This window comes from Salvia hispanica, chromosome 6 (assembly GCF_023119035.1).
Source record: "Salvia hispanica cultivar TCC Black 2014 chromosome 6, UniMelb_Shisp_WGS_1.0, whole genome shotgun sequence".
In the NCBI taxonomy this organism is placed as follows: Eukaryota; Viridiplantae; Streptophyta; class Magnoliopsida; order Lamiales; family Lamiaceae; genus Salvia; species Salvia hispanica.
Genome location: NC_062970.1, coordinates 19,967,521 through 19,989,578, shown reverse-complemented (window position 1 = coordinate 19,989,578; position 22,058 = coordinate 19,967,521). Strand labels below are relative to the sequence as shown.

At 33.7% G+C, this 22,058-nt stretch overlaps 2 protein-coding genes and 1 long non-coding RNA gene across 4 annotated transcripts; 1 reads left to right on the top strand and 2 right to left on the bottom strand.

The window, feature by feature from the left end:
* Positions 1-212: 212 nt before the first annotated feature.
* Positions 213-1,387, bottom strand: LOC125191847. Its single transcript, XR_007171264.1, has 3 exons — positions 1,285-1,387; positions 1,043-1,192; positions 213-353 (listed from the first exon to the last, which is right to left on the bottom strand). It is a non-coding gene; the product is annotated as an uncharacterized LOC125191847 (long non-coding RNA).
* A 5,708-nt stretch (positions 1,388-7,095) lies between these two features.
* LOC125194376 lies at positions 7,096-13,737 on the top strand. Of its 2 annotated transcripts, none has more exons than XM_048092559.1 (12): positions 7,096-7,501; positions 7,595-7,696; positions 7,787-7,867; positions 9,817-9,914; positions 10,076-10,211; positions 10,302-10,400; positions 11,408-11,516; positions 11,596-11,999; positions 12,079-12,255; positions 12,337-12,534; positions 12,972-13,298; positions 13,418-13,737. In XM_048092559.1, the coding sequence occupies exons 1-12, from the start codon at positions 7,232-7,234 to the stop codon at positions 13,508-13,510; spliced, it is 2,094 nt and encodes a 697-aa protein (XP_047948516.1). In that variant the 5' UTR covers positions 7,096-7,231; the 3' UTR covers positions 13,511-13,737. The 2 variants fall into 2 exon arrangements, with proteins under 2 accessions (XP_047948516.1, XP_047948515.1); XM_048092558.1 differs by having other exon boundaries at positions 9,817-9,926.
* Positions 13,738-15,571: 1,834 nt separating this feature from the next.
* LOC125197160 (heat shock factor protein HSF24) lies at positions 15,572-20,204 on the bottom strand. Its single transcript, XM_048095870.1, has 2 exons — positions 19,678-20,204; positions 15,572-16,393 (listed from the first exon to the last, which is right to left on the bottom strand). Exons 1-2 carry the CDS (start codon positions 19,879-19,881, stop codon positions 15,773-15,775), a joined length of 825 nt encoding a protein of 274 aa, XP_047951827.1. The 5' UTR covers positions 19,882-20,204; the 3' UTR covers positions 15,572-15,772.
* Between the last annotated feature and the right edge of the window lie 1,854 nt (positions 20,205-22,058).

Below are 22,058 nucleotides of genomic sequence, written 5' to 3'. Positions count from 1 at the left end.
AGGCGTCCATAGATGAGATCTAACGGACTATATTGATGGTATGATGTTATCCTATCTATGGTGGCACCCTAGTGCACCCCTATATATATATATATATATATAAGTTTCGCGACTAAATTTTTTTTTTATTACTTCTTGTTATGATTAATCGTTGTGAAGTATATTTTGAGTAGTGAACAAAAATAGTAATATTCAATATAAATGTTTGCTCTAATAAAAGTCCGTTTGTGAAGACCGAGTTTCAAATAAAAGTCCGTACACGAGTTCAACGTTTAAGTAAAGATTAATTAAAAATAAAATACTCTCCATGCCCTTCGGATCTTGCTCAATAGTCACGCCTTGAATCCCGATACCTACACGAATGGATAAGAAGCGTGTTAAATCAAGACGAGACGATCGACGAAATCAAATCACATCAAACACGCAAATCAAACGGCGGCTCACGTTTTCCAATTGACGGCTCACGTCTTTTTAAGTGACGAGACATAATATTCTTGCCATTTTAGGAAAAAGAGATGTTTGACAAGACAACTTGCCTCATTTGGCAAAAAGTCCCTACCCTTTGGACAATACATTTCCTCCTTGAATCAAGTTTATGACCAAGCATTCCCATGCACCCATTTTCTCTATAAATACCACTCCATCTCCCCTCTTGATCCTTTTGTTCAACCATAAAAATTCTCTAAACAAAATTCTATCAAAATGAGGATGCATATAAGTGTTTGAAGAAGAGGAGTCCATTTTCCTACTCACTATCATTCTTCTCTTCCTTTTCTCAAGGTAATTCTACTAATAACTATTCTTGCTACATAGCCATTTTCATAATCATCCAAGCATGAACATTAGGAAATTTACATATTAACACCATATTATTTTTGTATGCTTTTCCCCTTAATGGTTCTCCATAGCAATCATGCATATGATCTTTTTAGAATAGATTTTTGCATCAACTAATGAAAGCCAAGACATGAAATCATTTAAGGAAATGTCCAAGTTCTTAGACAACCACATCGTACAATAATAGCGATCTTGGAAAGCTTACCTCGTGAGTGAAGAAGCTGCCGGATTCCGGAGATTCTACCCGGCAGCGGCGACAGTAGTCCGGCGACTTTCCGGCAGCATTCCGGCGGCTGTCCGGCGATTCGTGACGAAATTAATCTCTTTTGACCACCTTTTCACGATCTATCCAAATCTTCACATTTCAAGACTTAATTGTTAGTCCTAAGCCTTCAATTTAAGAAAATAAAGAAGAAGAGAAAGAAGGAGAAATGGGGGAATTCCTACCTCTCTCGGTCGACGGCGATGAGACCGCCGTGTACCCAGCGGCGACGGCGGCAGCGGCCCACCAGCGACGGCAGCAGCGGCCCGGCGGCGAGGTGGTGGTTCGTGGCCGAGGGAGAGAGAGAGACCGAGAGAGAGAAAGAGAGTCGAGAGGTGTTGAGGCAGAGAGATGGAGGGACGAGGCGGCGGCCGGCGTCGCTCGCCGGCGACGCCGTGGGCGGCTGGACAGTAGGGAGAGAGAGTGAGAACGTAAGGGAAGGGGGGGAGGAAAGAGGCGCCCCTTTTGTTCAAAATCTGATCTTGAGTTTTAGGGTTTATTTGATTCAAGTTTTTGGGCCTCCCCTTTGGGCCAAGTAATTAATTTAGCAAGATGGTCTCTTATTTATTCTATTATGGGCCGAGAATTTAGAGGAAATGAGAATTTTGGGCTTTGAAGCATAAGTAATAAAATGAACCTTATCTCTTAATTTTGGATTAATATTTCTTGAAATGTTTGAAGCTTTTAAATAATTAATCTTATGATTAATTAATATCTTACCCTCCTTACTTAATTAATTTCTTGAAGTTAAGAATGTAGAAGCTAAATGAACCATCTCCCAAGTAATAAATTTTAAGGTCTCTTATGAAATAGAGATCCACTTTTTAAGTGGAATGAAGTTATATTGATCGAACCCCGAACGTAGGACGCATACTCCATGTAGGATCATTTCATGTCATGCACCTTATGTATGTTCATAAAAACTAATTTAAATCATTATACTCTTTCAAGAAGGGCGTGTTCGCGGAGTTTGATTACCCAAGGTCGAGCTTTTGTAGAGTTTTACTTGGAAGCTTTGAGGTGGGCTTTATATCCAACACATTAAGTGTGGATAAAATTATCAAATATATGAAATGATTTTTGTTTGATAAAATCGCACTTACTTTTTTTTCAAATGTTATCGTGCCATAAATTATTTGTTTTATGATGCCTATCTGCTTGGCGATGCCAAATGAATGAATGAATGAAACGAATTCGGCTCCAATAGGACCAAGATCCTATTCGAGTTAGTGTACACAAAGGAATGGACCGTGAGTCATCGTAAGGGTTGGCCGGTCAATGTGATCGTGGAAGGTGGCCACCTTCCCGACACACAATGAACTATCAGATATGGCGGATTGATGGAATGAACTTAGCTTGATCAAGCGAACTTTATGAAAATGAACTTAGTAAGCTCGGGCCTTTAAGAAAAACCCCCGCGTGTTACTGTGATGGCATGATAATAACTTTTTCTTATATGTGTATCTTTCGGCAATGTGTTCACTGAGTACCCCGTACTCAGCCCTGCATGTATTTCTAAATGTGCAGGTTGAGCAAGTGATGAACTGGTGGCTGAGTGGAGTTGGTGGTCGTCTCATCTCTTTTGTAGGATTTTCGTGGCATGTGTCTTCATACACATGACCATATGGTTACAACTCCTTCCGCTGTGCTTATGTTGTAGTATTTTGTACTAATGGGTCATAGGAACAATGATTAGTAACGAGTGACCTATGTTAAACACTCTTTTAAATCCTCATGATCTTTCGTTGTCTTGTGAACCTCTTTTATCTTATGAAGAAGTACTTGCATGTCTTATTGTAAATTCTTTCGTCCCCTTTCTATCCCCTCTTCTTAATTCCTTCCCCTGGTCATGATTTACCGAGCAATGCTATCCTTAGCAAGGTGCGGTCGTGACAAAATTGGACTCAAATAACTATTGTATGTCATAGCTAATTTCTTTTTAGGAATTTTGTGTAAAGTTGTAGAGTATACAAGAAAATCAACGTAATGATCAATAGTTAGTTGGTTGATAACATTGAAAAATTAAATATATATACATGTAGTCGTTTTTATAATTTATATTCATAAAAATTATTTAATAATAAAATATTTGAACAAGAATAACTATTATCAATTAATTTATTTTTTAATATTATACATCATATATAATTTCGTTTCAAGATTTTTACATGGAAATGTATAGTATACTAGGAAATCAGTTAATTGATCTAATTTTAAGAAGGTAAGTATATATCTATATAGTCATTTAATTTATAATTAATAATGATTTAAAATAAAATAATTGGATGTGAATTAAAATTTTAATTTTAATTTAATTTATTTTATTATACATCATATCTAATTTATTTTTAGATTTATGCGTGAAGATGTATAGTAAACATGGAAATTGACTTAATAATCATAAATTATTTAAGTGATAGTACATAGGCCTGCTTATTCGGCCGGTTTCGGTTTTAATAGGACCGGTTGACCGGTTAACCGGTTTTAAATATTCATAAATCCTAGAACCGAACCGGAACCGATCGGTTCCGGTTTGGAACCAGGCGGTTAAGAACCGGTCGATTCCGGTTTCGAACCGGAACCGATGTGTTATTTTAATTCGAATTAATTTATAATTTTAAATAGTTTAATACTTAATAAATAACAATCTAACATCTAGAAATATAACAAATAATACCTAAAAATTTAAATAAATACACAACAAATACAAACCAACAACACAATAATTTCATATATGGATAAGGGTGATGTATAGTAGGTCGGATTAGTTTATGTTAGCAATTTTTTAATACAAAAATAAGAGTTCTAAACTTTAGCAAAAATTTTTAAAAGTGAGAATTTCATTTTCCCTTTTCTGGCTAAACAAATATTCATTGGAATTTCTGATACTAATTGATCTTGTTGTGACTTTTTGGTTTATAATGAAACAGTTAATAAATTATTCACAAATAGGTTAAAATCGTATGTTAAATGAATTGTTACATAAATTTGTTATAAAGTTAAATTTCTATCATATGAAATGAATTTGTATTTGTATAAGTTCTTTTGAAAATTTAAAACAAACTTATGATGTCATATTCATTGCAGTTAGTTTATAAAAAATGGATTAGGGAAATAATTGTAGATTCAAAGTATCACGGTTTAAACATTTTAAATACATCAGAAAATAGAGCTCGCAAATCTAACAATGTTTAAATTTAAAAATCACTAAATGTTTCAAATTATTTTACTTTAATTCAAAATTAATTCAATGAATTAGATTATTAGTATATTAAATTATTAAAAATAATTGAATTATAATCCGGTTCCCGGTACGGAACCGGACCGGTTTTATTTAAAAAGTAGGAACCTGTACCGTTCCTTAATTAACCGGCCGGTTTCGGTTCCGATTCCGGTTACCCGAGAACCGGAGAACCGTTTAAGCACCCTTAATAGTACTATACACCTGTACTTCCCCCGTCCCACTTAAGATGACACGTTTTCCTTTTTAATTTGTTCCAACTAAGATGACACATTTCTTTTTTTGGTAACTTTCTCTCTCCAATTAATACACTCAACCACTTTTTCTCACTCCTATTAAAATATCTTTTTTATCTCTCTACTTTAATACATACACCCACATTCTCTCTTTCCAATTAAATACCTTAACCAATAACTCCTAAAATCTTGTGCCGACTAAGCAATGTGTCATCTTAGTCGGGACGGAAGGAGTAATTGTTTTTATAATTTACAATCTTAAAAATTACTAATTAACAATAAAATAATTACACGTGCATGAATATTATGAATTTAATTTGTTTTTATCTATTATATTATCATATCTAAAATTTTTTTTCATGTTTTTGGCATGGGTATGAAATGAAATAGATTTAATGATAATCAATTGATTGGATCATCAATCTACTCAATTGAATTGGCACTGAGAAATTAAGTACTACTCTATATAAATCTAATTTCGTTTCATTATTTTTGCGTAAAGATGTAAAGTATACGAAGAAATCGACTTAATAATCATCTATTGGTTGGATGATACTCCCTCCGTCTGTGATTAGGAGTCCCGGTCACTTTTACGCACTCGCTTTGTAAAAATGATAATAAATAGTTAAAGTGGAGAAACGGTAAAGTAAGAGAGAGAATAATGTTGAGAAGAGTCTTATCTAGGTTATTATCTCTCTTACTTTACCATTTCTTCACTTTAACTATTTATTATCACTTTTACAAAGCAAATGCGCAAAAGTGACCGAGACTCCTAATGGCTGACGGAGGGAATACTAGCAATGGAAAATTAAGTATATATACAAGTAGTTATTTTTTTTATAATTTACAACTTTAAGATTTATTTAAAAATAAAATAATTGGATCCGGATTACTATTATAAATTTAATTAGTTTTTTTTCATTATAATGGAGTATATCATATTTAAGTTCGTTTCATGGTTTTCGTGTGAAGAAGAAGATGTAGAGTATACGATGAAATCGAATATGATCATCAATTAGTTGAGTGATACCTACAGAGAAATTAAATATACATATATATAGTAATTTTTATAATTTACAATCTTAAGATTTACTTAAAAATAAAATAATTGGACACGAATGATTATTATCAATTTAATTTATTTTTCTCTATTTTTATTTCATGTTTAGTTTTGTTTCATGATTATGTGAAGATGTAGTTTATACAATGAAATTGACTTAATGATCATCGATTAATTAGGTGATACTATACATACATGTATACGTTTTTATAATTTACAATCTGAAATTTTATTTAAAAATAAAATAATTAGACATGCATAACTATTCATTTTAACACATTTTAAAATAGGAATATTGGCCCCTTATACGATGGAACTTTCAAAAGTTGGATTTTTCTCATTAACTTTGATATTGGCAAATAATATCATGAATTTTTCCTTTGGGTTTGTTATTTTCCATCAGTGAAAAAATTCCGGCTATATTAATAGTTTGAATAACAAATTTGGAGGGTGTGTTTCAAGAAAAACTAGTTGTCGAGAAATCACGAGAAAAATCATTATCATGATATATTAATTGCCGGAATTTTTTCATTGGTGGAAAATAACTAACTCGGGATAAAATTCGTGATATTATTTGCCAATTTTAAAATTCGTGGAAAAAACCTAACTTTTTGAAAGTTCCACAATATTAGTCGCCAATATCCCTTTAAAATATTACATACACTCTGTTTAGTTTGGTTTCAAACGATTGAATAGATATATATAATATATAAGTAAATTGATTTAATGATTATAATTAATCACTTGGGATAGCACTTAGAAAAATATATATATGCATGTAGTATTTTTACAATTCATACTCATAATAATTATTTGATAATAAAATAGTTAATTTTTTTATTATTGTATTACATATTTGTTTTTGTTTTATAAAATATAACAATAAGAAATGAGATTATCGAATAATGAATTAATAAAAACAAAGGCCGTTTATACTTAAAGTGAAAAATAATAATTATTTGATAATAAAATAGTTAATTTTTTTTATTAGTGTATTACATATTTGTTTTGTTTTATAAAATATAACAATAAGAAATGAGATTATCGAATAATGAATTAATAAAAACAAAGGCCGTTTATACTTAAAGTGAAAAATGCTTACACCATTCCAATGATAAATATATAATTAATCTTTTCCTAAATTTGTTCATATTCAGTTTGGAAACTTAATATTTGGCTAAATGGTCATGTAAAGGTAAATATGTAATGTAATAAATTCATGAATCATTATAAATTTATCCCAAAATAAAATACCTATAATGTCCTATTTTGTAATTTATCACTAAGAAAACTAACAATAAAAAGGACGAAATGTAATACTCCGTAAGTAGTAATTTGTGAGTGGGTTAATTCATTTTATTGAATGCCGACGTGGCACAACAATCGCCAAATTTATCCATCGGTCGGCGCCGCCTCACTGAAGCCAATTTCCAATTTCCCCCAAATCCAAATCCCAAAACCTATTTGCAGATTTCATTTCTATCTATCTATATTCAACATAAAGATCACGCCTTTCTCAATAGTCACACACACCAGAGAAAGAGAGAGAGGGCAATGATACCGCACACACACTCAATTCAATTCTACTAGATGCGATGGATTCCACGCCTGTAAATTGGGAAGCGCTCGATGCTCTCGTCATCGACTTCGCTAAATCGGAGCGATTGATCGACGACTCGCCGCCGCCGCCGCCCTCGCCGTCTTCTATCTCGTCCTCCTCCTCCTCCTACCGCTGGCGCCTCCTGATTTTCCAGATCAGGCGCTCCGTCGAGTCCGGCGACATCGACTCCGCTATCGACCTCCTCCGGAGCTACGCCCCCACCGTGCTCGACGATCACCGCCTCCTCTTCCGTATGCAGAAACAGGCACGCGCTCGCTCTCACTTTCGCTTCACTTCGGACTTTTTGCTTGCTGTTACGTTTTGTAATTCGGTTTTTTTTTTTAAATTTTGGAATTAGAAATTCATTGAGCTGTTGAGGAAGGGAACTTCCGGTGACCGTGATTCTGCGATCGACTGTGCGCGGAAATCTCTCGCGCCGTGTGCATTGGATGCCTATCCGGTACCTTTGGTTATCCGTGCTAGTGAATACTAATAAGTTGAGTAGTGAGGAGTTAGTCGGTTGCTGATTCAATTTTGTTTCTAATTGAAGGAAGCATATGAGGAATTTAAACATGCTCTTCTCGCCTTTATTTATGACAAAGATGATCAGATGTCTCCTGTGGCAAATGAGGTAACCTGAAATATTTCGTTATGATAATACTGCATCCTCTCATGTGACAGAACATGCTATTTATTTAGTTTATGTTCATAGTTGTTGGAGGACAGATTGATTTAAAGAGTTTTTATGTATAAATCTTCAAGTACTCTGCATAATCAGTGTTCCAGAATGTGGCCAGGCAGCCTCAGCCTCAGCAAATATGGCCCAGTCGGCCTTAAAATGTGGCAAGCTGCCTAGGCGGGCAAGGTGGGCTAGGCTCCCATTAGAATTTTGATTCAAATTTAATGACCGAGACAGTGTTGCTCTAAAACTTGTTTTTATTGATTGGCTGAAGCCAGAGCAATCTTATTTTGGGACATACTTTCTTTTTTTTTTGAATTAAAAGGTGTGTAATTGTATGAGATATTATGAGCTTGTGGCATGTCTCTTACGTTGGATTGCATATTTTATTTAATCAGTAAGATAATCAGTGTAAAATGTGAAAAAATGGATTACACGGAAGAATACTACATGTACTTAGATGTATGCTTGGTGTACTAGGCTTCTAAAAAGTGTGGAGAATGATTAGGAGTACTTTTTCAGCCATGAAAAAGAAAAGAAAATGTAGACAGTATTGCAGAATGCTGTTCAGGTGGCCTAGCCTTGTTATAATTGCAGTATAGAGTTTTCTGCTCCCTTGTTATCATTGGTCTGAAGTTAGGAAAATTTCTTGAATAAAGTAATACTCCCTACGTCCCAAGGTAGTTGAGTCGTTTCTTTTTTGCACCTGTTTTGAAAAAATGATAATATATAGTTAAAGTGGAAAGAGAGTAAAGTAAGAGAGATAATATTATAATATAGAAAAGATTCTTCTCTACATTATTCTCTCTCTTACATTACTCTTATTCCACTTTAACTATTTATTACTCTCTCTGTCCCAAAAGAATATGCCCTTTGGATTTGGCATGAATTTTAATGCAAAATTGGTAAAGTAAGAGAGAGGTAGAGAGAAAGAGTAATTAAAGTATTGTTAGTGGGGAATGGGTCCCACCTCATTAGAGAGAGAAGAGTTTCCAAAATTAGAAAGTGCATATTCTTGTCGGACGGACTAAAAAGGAAAGAATGCATATTCTTGTGGAACGGAGGAGTATCATTTTTTCAAAATGAGTGCAAAAAATAAACGACTCAACTACCTTGGGACGGAGGGAGTGTTTATATTGCTTTTCGGTTGCATATTTCATTTCTGTTATGATGATCTTATAGCTAAAGACAAGTAGCTGGATGAAAGTCAGGCAATTGATAAGAAAATTTATAAACAATTCTCTTGAGAAAAATCCATCATTTGAAGTTCACTTTCTGATTAGTAGTATTATTCATTACCTAAGCAGCACTTTGATAAGTTATAAACTAGTTTCTGTCTGCTCAGTGTTAGAGAATTAGTCCTTGCTACACCCTGACCCTGGCATATCTAGTTGATATACTTTCATTGTGGTTTCAAGTCCAAAACAGATTCTAATTTGAATGATCCAATATGTTTTATGAGCTTTAAACCTTTTTTTATCTAAATAATAATTTTGAATGTAAAGTTCCTCATTGCGTATTAAACTCAATAATATTGTATATGTTCAAAGTTCCTACATATTATACATCTTAGATGCTTGAAATTGAATACATGATATCTGCAAAAGCATCCAAACAATGTTCATGTATTGCCTCCAAATTGAATTTGGATGATAAACGTTGTAATATGTAGGTCATATCGTACTTAGTTAGCATGTGTAGGTCATATCACGTGCTTGTTAAACAATCACTTTTGTCACAAGCATCTGATGTTGCTGTTTGGAAAGCCAGTGATGTTTGGATCATGATTTTAAACCTGAGTAAATTCCAACGATAAGAGTTATCTGTATTATTTATTGAGCAAATATATTACATTAATATATTCTGTATAAATGCTTATGTGATTTTTGTAATTGTTTCAGTGGTCTGAGAGAAGAAGGTTTGAGATTGCAGGGCTTTTATCTTCTATATTACGGGCTCATTTACAAGCATATGATCCTATATTTACCATGACATTGAGGTATTTGATAAGGTATGCCCTTTAGTCTTTTGTTTATATAGTAATGTAGGGAGTTTGACTTAATTACACATATTGTAATTGGTTGTGTACTGCACAAATTCGTACTTGCTCATCTTATTTTGAGATTAATTTCACTTTGTTGAATGTTTGGTGATATGCAGTATACACAAAGGATTTTGCCTTCATCAAGGAGTTTCATCACCCGTAGCCAATCTTACAGAGAGGCTGCTCCTTGAGGAGCGTGACCCCCCTGCCACTCCACAAGAAAGTTTGTTTGAGGCGCCTCCATTTGATGAGGTATTGTTGCACTGAGATAGTTTGGTTTAGTAATCCAAAATCAAAGTACCACATTGTTTTGGATTTACTTATATTTGGTTTACCCACCAGGTGGACATTCAAGCCCTTGCTCATGCAGTAGAGCTAACCAGACAGGGTGCCATTGATAGCATGAGGTTTGCCAAGGGTGATCTATACAAGGCATTTCAGGTCAGTGTCATTTAAGCCACGTACTGTTTAATGGATTATTTTATTATAAAGTGCTTGGTTAGCTTAGGGCCTGAGGTCTGAGTAAAAGAAAAGCTACTTTCTTTGTGGGAAAACCCTGTTGTGCATAAAACATATTGTGATATACGTCCTTAGTCTTTACATTAAAAAGTACTATCTCAAGTTGATGGTGGTGACAAATAAAATGGATGCTATCAGTTACTTTTGAACAGGATTTTTAACCATGTGATTTACCACTGTGTTTGGGTGTTCCTTCTTGTGTGCGTCAGTATTAATGAAGTGAGGAAATAATTGAAGGCCTCTATCTTCCCCCCAACTCCCCCCTCCCCAGACCCCCCTGTCAGCGTCAAGGGCCTGATATTAGATGAAATGGAGAACTTCTGAAGTTCATTGCTGTCAAATGATAATTTTAGAAGTTCATGATTGCAAATCTGCAAGTAAAAGTGGCTTTTCCATTTTGTTGTGCAACCCTTTTTATCCCGATTCACGGAAGTAGTTTATGGTGAAGTCTTAACGCCTGGTTTTAAATGAAAAATTACATGTTAAATTATTTTTCTAAATCCCTCCACTTAGTAAGTGAATATGAGATACTCCCTCCGTCCCAAGATAAGCGAGGCATATTTCTTTTTGGGATGTCCCACTATAAGTGAGTCATTTCCCTTTTTAGCAAAAAATCCCCTCTTACTTTATTCTCCACCTACTTTATTCCATCTTTATTTCTCTACTTTTCCCACTCTCATACTTTACTCTCTCTACGTTAACTATTTAAATGTCAATTCCTTAAATCTCGTGCCCAAAAGAAGTGCTTCGCTTATAGTATCTCTCACAGTGGGTTACCAGGTTATCTTACATCTTTCCAGTTTTTAAATTGCTCGATGTAAAGTGGATGCTCAATGTGAAATGAAGTATTTTTCTTGCTTTGAGTTCATAACTCTTTATTGTTGTAATATTGCATTTGAGGCTTATGTACATTTTGTTGTTTATCACAGAATGAATTATGCCGGATGAAAGTAGACATCTCGGTGCTTGATGAACTTGTTCACGAATATTGCATTTATAGGGGTATCGTGGACCCTGATCCAACAAACCTGGGTGAAAGTAAGTTTCTTTGAAGTTGGAAGTAATATATTGAATATTCTTTTAGCAACTGTTTTAATAATTTCATTGTCAACAACAGGATTGCATGTTGCAACTGAAATGGAAACTGCGGATAAATGGGAAGCTGGCAGCAGTTTATCTGAATGTTCCATTATTACCGACAGTAAGTCGGTGAGCAGTGCTCAAATGGAAGGTTCTCATACTAAAAATGATCCAGTGAGCTCACAATATTCTGATATGGATGTGCGATATCCCTGTGAACCAAACAGTCTTAGTGAAGATTGTAGTACCACTAGAGTACGCCAGCTGGAAGACAACAGAGCTTTTCAAAGAAACAGAAGCACTGGAACTGTGGATAGGGGCAAACGTAAAAGATGGAGGGGGAGAGATGAAACTTTTGAAGTTGCTTCTGAAGCTTTCACTGGAAGCTGCTGCAAATATGGTGTTGGTGGTGCTACTGCCTTACCAGGTTGCACTAACCTGGTAAGATCTCATGATTAGGTTTCTGCTTCTATTAAAAATTACTATGTCGGAACTTCTTGTCACTGCTGTTATTGTGCAGGATCTCGAAAAGTCCATTATAAAAAATGTAAGCAGCATGGCTGACAAGTACGAGATTATTTTGGGTATGAAGGATTTAGCTAGTGAGGGAATGGCTGCAGAGGTTGTTGAAGAAATAAATGCTCTCGATCCAGAATTTTTCCCTCAGAACCCAACACTTCTTTTCCAACTGAAGCAGGTTTGTGCCTGTGTGCAGTTTTTGGGTACTTGGTACATCAGATGTAGTGGGAGGTGTTTACATGCCTGTGCTTGGTTGCAGATTGAATTCCTTAAGCTTGTCCGAGCGGGTGATCATTCCGCTGCATTGAAGGTTGCCTCATCTCATTTGGGCCCTTTGGCTGCTAATTATTCAGCCTTGCTTAAGCCCCTGAAAGAAACTTTGTTCACTTTGCTCCGGTCAAGTGAAGAACCTAGCGGCAAACATTTGCCCTTAGATGCTCTCGCAACTTCCCTTCAGGTATTGTGTGCTTTTAGTATGGGATTCCCTCGTGTGTGTTTCTTGTTTTTTTACATCCATTTTCTGTACAACTCGTGGTTATATCTTGTTGCACCTTTCTTCTTGGCCATCGCTATACTGTCCATGCCTTTTGTATTGAATCACGATCTGGAAGATGCGTACTTATTTGTTAGATTTGTATGACCTATTTGGATTGGTTTCTTGGTTGAGCATTCCCCTCCGTTGGAAAAAGAACCCTGGACCGATAAAACGAAATCATCAAGATAATAGTTTTTCCTATCTCATTCTTCTTTATTATTCTCGAACTACACCCAGATTGTATCAGGTAATCGAGCATTATTGGACAATTGTTGTTTTAGTATGAAAATATCTTTATGCCTTGGCTTATGTTGCCTTGTCTTATTTGTGAAACTTACACTTAATCACCTCGAGTGAAGGTTGCGATTGGCAAGAGGTTTGGGATCGAAGAACCCCAGCTTATGAAGATCATAAGGGCCAGCCTCCACACTCACAATGAATGGTTCAAGCTTCAAATGTGTAAAGACCAATTTGAGGGGCTCTTGTGGATCAATTCGCTTAAAGAAAACGGTGGTCCTTTGTTAGGAGATTCTGCTTCTAAGTCGACTATTGATACGTGCACTCAAGGCTCCTCTCCAGCTACAATATCCTCCAGTAACACGAGGATGCAGGAAGATGGTAGTAGTTCTAATCAGATCTCATCTAGCGATATTGGATGTGATGAAAATGCAATACTGAAAGTGATGGTGAGTTCTCGCCTTCATATGCAACGCACGGCCTCACCCACGATTTAAATCCATGATAGATCAGGCGAACTTGTGATACAGTTTCAAACAGTTATTAACACATGCTGTTACTGTTTCAGGAATTTCTTGCTCTGCCGCGAGGAGACGCAATTCATCTACTTGCCCAGTATAACGGAAATGCAGAAACAGTGATCCAACAAATATTTGCTTAGTGTAAAAAAAAAATGTATGTTAACAACTGAAAATAGTCCATTGTTATTTAATTGGACTATTTCTATACCTATTTCATCGCACCTCAATTGTGTAATTATGCAACTACACATAGGGAAAGTGCCTGGTTTGATATTGTAAATAGACTTGGAGTTGTTGGAGAATTGTATGTTGGTTTATCCTCTGGGATTTAATTTATTTATTTATGGGAATAAACAGGTATTCTGTACTCTGCATCACGTATTTGGCTACAGATGTTGCCAGTTCTGTGAAGACCACTATTAGAAGTATTTACTCTCTTATTTAAGATGAAATATATTTCTTTTTTGCTTTAGTTTATTAAAGTATTATAGTATGTTCTAATCCCTAAGATATGATTATAAAATAAGAAATGACAAGTAACATTGGTATATCGTGAAGTAATTTAAAGTTTTTCATTTATTATTCTTTATTGATTATATTTTTAGAAAATAAGTAAATAATTGAAGAAATTGTCATTATTCTACATTGTAGACTGATTGGTACACTCATGGTTATGGAAGATCTTTCATTCGATATCTTGGAGAAGTAAGTTATTGACATTCGCAATTTAAATAGATGTGGAAAATCTGTTTCAGACAGTATTATGTTGATCTATATTTACTTCTTTTCTTTGGATGGTTGATGATATTAGAGTGTGGCATATTTAATGAATCACACTGAACTAAGTAACATCGAACATAAAGTGTTGGTCAATATGCAACTTTGCTTATCATTGTGCGAGTTTTTCACCATACAATAACTATGTCATCTTTAATAGCAATGATCAACATAAAATGATGACTGACATTGTTACTTTCTAAAACCATGTCTCAACTACGCCGGATGGGTGTTGTCCACAATAGATGTTCTGATCAAGTTTATATTTTATAGAAACTAGCTATAGATAAGGTTATTTCAAAACTCTTAGCATTAAATTGAGCTTAGCAGTAACTTCGCTGGATTAATAATTACAGAATATATTAAATACGAAATATGAAATTAATTATAAAGGTGTCATGATTATGCAATCTTAATTTGAATGGTAAGTCTATAGTAATCATGATAACACTAAATTTCTTAAAAACTTTAATTAAATTAGGTTGATTTAATTAAATAGAAGTCTATTATGTTAAGGGCTAATCCCTAACCAAGTCCAACAAATGCTCTATAAAAATGAGAGGAGACTCAATCATAAGCGACTATTCCCGGTGCTTGAGATTTTAAAAAATTTCATAACCTTAATAATGAAATTTTCGAAATTCTCTTCTTCTTTCTCTTGTGATATTTTCTCTACCTTGAGTTTAGAAGTTTGAGTTATTGCTCATGCAATATTCAAACTTTTGAGTTTGGATAATTGACAAGAAGATTTAAGGTTGAATCAATTTGGGGTGACGAGAATAGCAGACCATCGTCCATAAAAAAAACAACATAAAAGATTATTCTTTATTCGTAGGAGTATGCCCTAGGGTCTATTTATCTGATCTACTGTCTATGAGATTACATTATAGATTACATATAAAATTCGTTAATTAACTTATGAATTTTCAATAATCATCATATAAGATCTAACTTTGAGAATTTTTTAAATATAGTTCCCCAACTTCAATAGAGGTTAAATTTGTAGATAGACTAAACAAAGGGTATATAGCATGGAAAAAACAGCCCAACAACTTAATTTATGAATTAACCCCGAAACAACCAAGGGTATGTAGTATTTTCTTATTTGATTTTCTCATAAAATAAACTATATAAAATCTTGTACTGAGAAAAATGCTTCATATTTAATGAGAGAGAGTATTTTATAATCATATCTTAGAATAAAAAAGTATATCAGTTACTCCTATTTTATTGGGCTTAGGCCATTAATTATTTAGTTAATTGCAAAATCTAAATAATGGAAACACAGTTGCTTAAGTGCTCACCTAATTCCACTCATGTCTTTTTTCAAATTTAACTATACTAATAATTACTTATTTTAATATTTATTATTTTTTAAACCAGTACCAACTTTTTTAGTTTTTTATTTCTATCAACATTATATATGGTACAAAAACATATATGCAGTCTACCGATTCGAGAGCTTAAGCAGAAAGAATACATGATATTGTTCATGTCTTCAACAATAGATTTACACAACCATAAACTATATGTTAAGGAAACCCCATTTTCCTTTGATCTAACTAACAACAAACAATGAAAAAAGAGTAGCTCTGTTGAAAACTACTCTTATTTTGATCTCAACATCAGTTACACACCTTATTGCTCTCCATCCATGGCCTCATCTGCTTCTTATGGGGCACACACAAATCAGCGCTACCGCCGCATCCCCGCTTCTTCTTCTCCTTCACCACAACTCCGAACAATTTCAGGCAATTCTCATTTTCATCATCATCATCATCATTATCATCATCGTCGTCGTCATCATCAGACTCAGTGTTCCCATCCCCAGTGGTATCTTCCCCGAGGTTCATAATGCGGTTGATCTGGTCAGGCGCCACCTTCACGCTCTGCTTCAAGAAGGCGATCAGCTCGTCGCATTGTTTCTTGGTCTGCGCGAGTTCGGAGCTGAGCAATTGGTTATCTTTCCGCAGCTTCTCGTTCTCACCAGATAAGTCCGAGAGCTGGGCCGTCGCCACCTGAGTCTCCAGGTTCTTGGAGTTCGGGGATGAGGTTGAGCTAGACCCTAGGTCTTCGCCCGAGGATTCTGGGGAAGCCAGATTGTCGCTGGCCGCACCTTTCCCGTTGGCCGGATTCTGGATGATAGCGGTTTTCCGGCGGCGGATTTGGACAAGGAGCTCCTTCTTCCCTCGTTTGAAGTTTTCGTTGACAAATTCCCATTTGTCAGGAACTGATTTTCGGAAACCCTGAACATATGCACGTCTAGTTAGGGGCGATTCGGTTTGCAAGATTGTATCTCGGGATTAAATACGTAGTGTGTTTGGTTCATGAGATGGAATCTCATAACTCAATTTAAGATGGATAATTATATGATTATTAGTCATAGCCAGCCTCCTTCAACTAAAATAATCTCACAACTTAATCTTAGATATTACTACTTACTATTTTATCTAAGAAATCGAACGTCACTTTAGGATACCAATTAGTCAGCTCATTTGGCTCAAATTCCACTTAGTTTTCTTTACATAAAAACTTTTAATTTGACAATGACAACTAAAGTCTAAAACCAATGTTTTAAAAACCGGACCGGACCGGCCGGTTCAACCGGTCGGACCGCGAACCGGTAGGTAGTCCGGTCCGGTTCACTCCTTTAAACCACCAATGCATTGAACCGCTTTGAACCGGCAGAACCGGCCGGCCGGACCGTGAACCGGAAACCGGTTTAGTATTGTTTTGTTTAAAATTTTTTAAAATTTGTTGTTGGTAGGAGTTGAACTCATGACCTCTCTTCTACATAAGAAGACCTCTACCACTCCACCACATGAGCTCATTGAACAATTTGAACATCAAATATTTTTATACATTAACCATTAAATTTTTATCTACAAAAACTAATAATTCATTTTAATTTTATATTCTTTAATATAATTGTTAATTATAATATAAATAATTATCATCCTCTATATTTTAATGATGCTCTACTTACCATCTATATTATTATTAGTACCATATAAGATTCATTATTTACTATAAATAAATTTTTTATATTACATACTTAATTTATATACCCTAGCTATTGACATCAATGAATATTTTTATCTAAACTTAATACCTAATTCGTATTTAATTCTAATATTATTTTACGAAATAAATTTTCTTAAATTAATAAACATCATCTATTTTAATACATAAAAATATTAAATTTCTTAACAATATTTATATATGTGTTTATTATATATTCAGGTTCAACCAATGGTTCGACCAGTGAACCGGTTGAACCAGTGAACTAGTAACGACGCCGGTTCGCCGGCCGGTCCGATTTTTAAAACATTGTCTAAAACCATTAAACATGATCATTTCCAAAATATGAATTACCATTGATGAGATTATGCTAGTTGGAAAAATATCCAATAACTGGTATTTTCAATATTCAAATAAATTCCACTTTTGTTTAGGTCATACAACCTCATAAACATTAGGTTTAACGTTTTTCAAAAACAACCCAAGGAATAAATGCAAATTCTAGAAAAGCATCTACTTCCATCACAACAAGAACTAGTCATGCATGTGCTTCTATTAATGTTTTTAGAATACTATCACCATGTCATAGATTGTGCTATCTTAATCGTATCAAGACTTGACCACACCAACTTTATGCCAAATAATAATATCAAAAAATTATGCCAAGTAATATTCTATTTGACCCGTTTTTCTTCTTCTTATCTTCTCATATTTTCCATTGACCCGTTTTTCATTATTTATTATCAACACAACATAATTTTAAAATCAAACACTAAATTACTAGCAGCCTCCAATTTAAATTAGTTTCTCATTACCAATCATAAGGCGTTTTAGATAATTGGTCGTGATTGTATCAATATACAGCTCTTCTACATGAACCAATCATTATGTGTACACTTTCAATTTATTCTATTTTTTGCAGATTATTAACCGCTCCAAATTAATGGTGAGGCGGACATCTCAAATATATACTACATGTCTTAAAAAACAAATTACAGAATAATATAGTCTACACCACTTTTGCTATTCAAGGTGGCATTAATTCATCTAAATTCAACTTACATACATTTGGAGGCAAAATCTTTAATACCTAATATAGATTAAAACTTAATGCTCCCACTTCCTCGTAAAAATATACATTACTTACAGTATGTTCCATATTAATAATCCACTTTTATTTTTAGTAATTTTTTTAAGAATCTTATTCCCGGCTAACAATATTTTAATTATTTTTCTTTCTATCTATTTCTTGCTTTATCAATTGTACAAGCTATTAATACTCCAATTAATTTTTTTATAATTGTTTTTCACTTTACCAATTATGCAATTATGCAGTACTACTATAATAGTACCAAAATATGTCTATTTTACAGAACAAAAAGTACTTATCTATTCAATACAACTACTACAAGATTATTCTAGCCCGCCGTGGAGATTATCTAGTCCTAGCATAAATTGAAGACTCTTGCACTATTTTAATTTTTAACAACCCCTTTTGACGACTTTAATTATGGTAGAAAATTTGACAACCGCCTAAATAAACAGATCCGACTTTAGATTGAGTATTTAATAATTGCTTGATATTTTTTAATTAGCAGAAGAATTCGAACCGCCTAAATAAACAGATCCGACTTTAGATTGAGTATTTAATAATTGCTTGATATTTTTTAATTAGCAGAAGAATTCGTTGGACAATTCGAGCAACACGTTTAGACTTTAGATATCCCACCAACCCATTTGAACTCATGTAGATCTCTTTACTAAAGCAATAATATTGTTGAATCCAAAAATAATAAAATAATATTCCTTCCATCTAAATTATCTAAATTAAGTTGAGTGATTTCATTTTATTAGAAAAAAAATATATCAATTACTCTTAATTTATTTGGATCATCTAATTTACTCTCCTTTTATATTTCCTACTAACTCTATTCATATCTCCTATTTAAGTTTTTATATTTCCTACTAACTCTATTCATATCTCCTATTTAAGTTGAGTGATTTCATTTTATTAGAAAAAAAAATATCAATTACTCTTAATTTATTTCGATCATCTAATTTACTCTTCTATTATATTTCCTACTAACTTTATTCATATCTCCTATTTTTCAACAAAATTTCTTAATCTTAGTGCCAAAATTTTTGACTCAATTTAATTAGTACTGAGGGAGACTATTGCTATTGCTTGATTATAGCAACAAGTTATTGTGAATAAATTGGGGGAAATTTTGGGTAACGTAACATGTTGAAACACGTTGGAGATTGATATTCAGCCTACTTTTCCACCTAAAAAGCTTAACCCTCACTTCCATCTCCATATTTTTTCCTAAAATAAACAGAATCCATTCCTAGAAATCCCGATGCTCTGAAGTTGGACTTATTAAACTAATTGAATTCCAACAATTTTGAAAACACCTAAAAACTTCAATCGCACCAAAAAGAAATGCAGAGCATCTAATTTGATGTAAAATAAAATCAATTGAAGAGTTGAGAAGGTAAACAAACTCACATAGGTGTTAAGCTGCCGAACGAAGCTGGAGAAATTGTTGTGTTTGAAATAATTAGGCAACAAATCCTTAGCGAATTCCGCAGTTTTCCAGACGACGAAGGCCGTCCCCGCTTCGTTCCACGAGACGACGTCGTCGCTCGCCGGATCGTCCACCAAATGATACGTCTTCGTCAGAAACGGCGCCGGAACTGACCGCTGCGCCATTTCCCCCAAATTGAAAAGAATAATTGGAAAAACAAAATCTAAATCTGGTGGACTGATAACAATTGGAATTGAAAGGGAAGAGAAATTGAATGAGATCAGCAACTAAAGAGCAACAAGGCGGTGAGGAATTCCCAGCCCCAGCAGTAGAATCCGAAGAGGAAAACGCGAGAATGAACGACGTCGTCAGCCGATTCCATTTGGATAGTCATATTGGAGATGGATCATTCATAATCATGCCTTCACTCTGCCGTGTAAATATTACTGTATTCGATTTTGGGGATTTTCTTGGGGGAATTTAAATCAATAAATAGTGGGAGGCAAAGAAAACATGGCGCATATATATATATATATATATATATATATTATATATATAGATAGATACACTAGTGGGGGTGGGGTGGGGTATAGAAAGTGAGGAAGAGTTCTAGAAAGTGTTAGAAACGTGGGGCCCGCTGTGTGTCGCCGGTGATTTTTAGATGTTTTGACTAAATACTTTTCTTAGATAATGAGATAGCTTCTTGCATCTACAGAAACTTTCATGAAGATGATACTGACATATAGTAATATTATGAAACTTTTTGAATATTTATTTATTTTAATGAATTTTAAACATGGCGTACTCTCTCTGCCCATTACAAGGGATAGATATCTTTTGGACACGAGAATTAAAAAAATAATATACATTGGTTAAAATTGAGAGAGTAAAGCATCAAAAAGTAAAAGAGATAAAGTGATAATAACGTAAGAAATGATTGAAGCTTTGTTTTTAGCTAAAAAAGAAAATTGATCACTTGTGGTGGAATAACTCAAAATGTAAAATTGATTACTTCTATGACAACTTAAATTGTTTAATTTTTCTATCGGTTACAAAATCCAACTAAATTAAAATGAAATGGATAATCATTTCGCTTTTAGGGACTTTGTAATCACATCACTAGTATATTTTTTTTAAGTAGTAACCATATTTAATGTGATATAAAAACAAATGAAATGTAGCTGGATTTTATCGCTTTAAAAAAAAAATTAACAACGGTTAAAATTAGTAATATTATATGGGAACTTTAAAGTTGTGCAAAAAATAAATTTTAAAAAATTTCATGATATTAGGAAGCAATATTCCTATTTTTTTAGTTAATAGTAATAAAGTGGACTCATCTTTAACTTAATATAGATCACCTCTATAATTTTACTACTGCGCCGCAAGCATTCAATTTATTTTGTACTCCCTAAGTCTCGTAATAAGAGTTTTATTTTACTTTAATCATAAATAGGAAATTGGTTTCACATACGATCAACTTATTTTATTTATATTTTATTACAAAACTAAAATATATAAGTGAGACACAAATTTCACTAACTCCCGGTTATTTTCTAAAGACTGAAAATCACGAAATATCACATGCAATTTTGTGAGTTGTTTGGTGTTTATTGTAAGTGTCAGCTTATGCAATTATGTTAACTGAGTTGATAAGTTATGGTCTTATGGATAAAGATGACATAACCTTTTAAATATACATTCTTTAATACTACAAGTTTGGTCAAGTGTATGGACAAGAAATGGAATCGTGTCTGGTAGAGCACACATGTATTGTGTTTGTCCCTTGATTAATTTGGTTATGCATCCATAACAATTTAATTTTCTAGTTGAAGAATCTCATTTCAAATTTTCATCACAAGAATTGAATAATGCCATTCTATTATTATGGATAAATGAATAAAAAATTTAAAAATCAACTCAAATTTGAAATCTTTGATTACATGCATTATCACTTTATTGCTGAACCAACTCCACACTAAACAATGCCATTTTAATTAAAATACTCCATTCGTCTTATAATAATATTACACTTCCCTTTTAGTTTGTCCCATAAAAAATGTTATATTACCATTTTTGGAAAAAATTCTCTTTCACATTAATATAAAAATTATATTTTCTCTGTTCATTTAATACACAAAACAAAACCTTCTAAAATCATGTATCGTCACACAAGCGTGACATCTTTTATAGGACGGAGGGAGTAGTATTTTGGTAAATGAAGTTGAAATTTAATGCACTTTTTGAACACCTGCACTGAGGAATAATTTCCACACTAGAAAAAAAATAATTGACCTAGATGATTTTTTTCCGCACTTTATAAACATGGCATATAGAGATTGGTGCAATTTAAATGGAAATT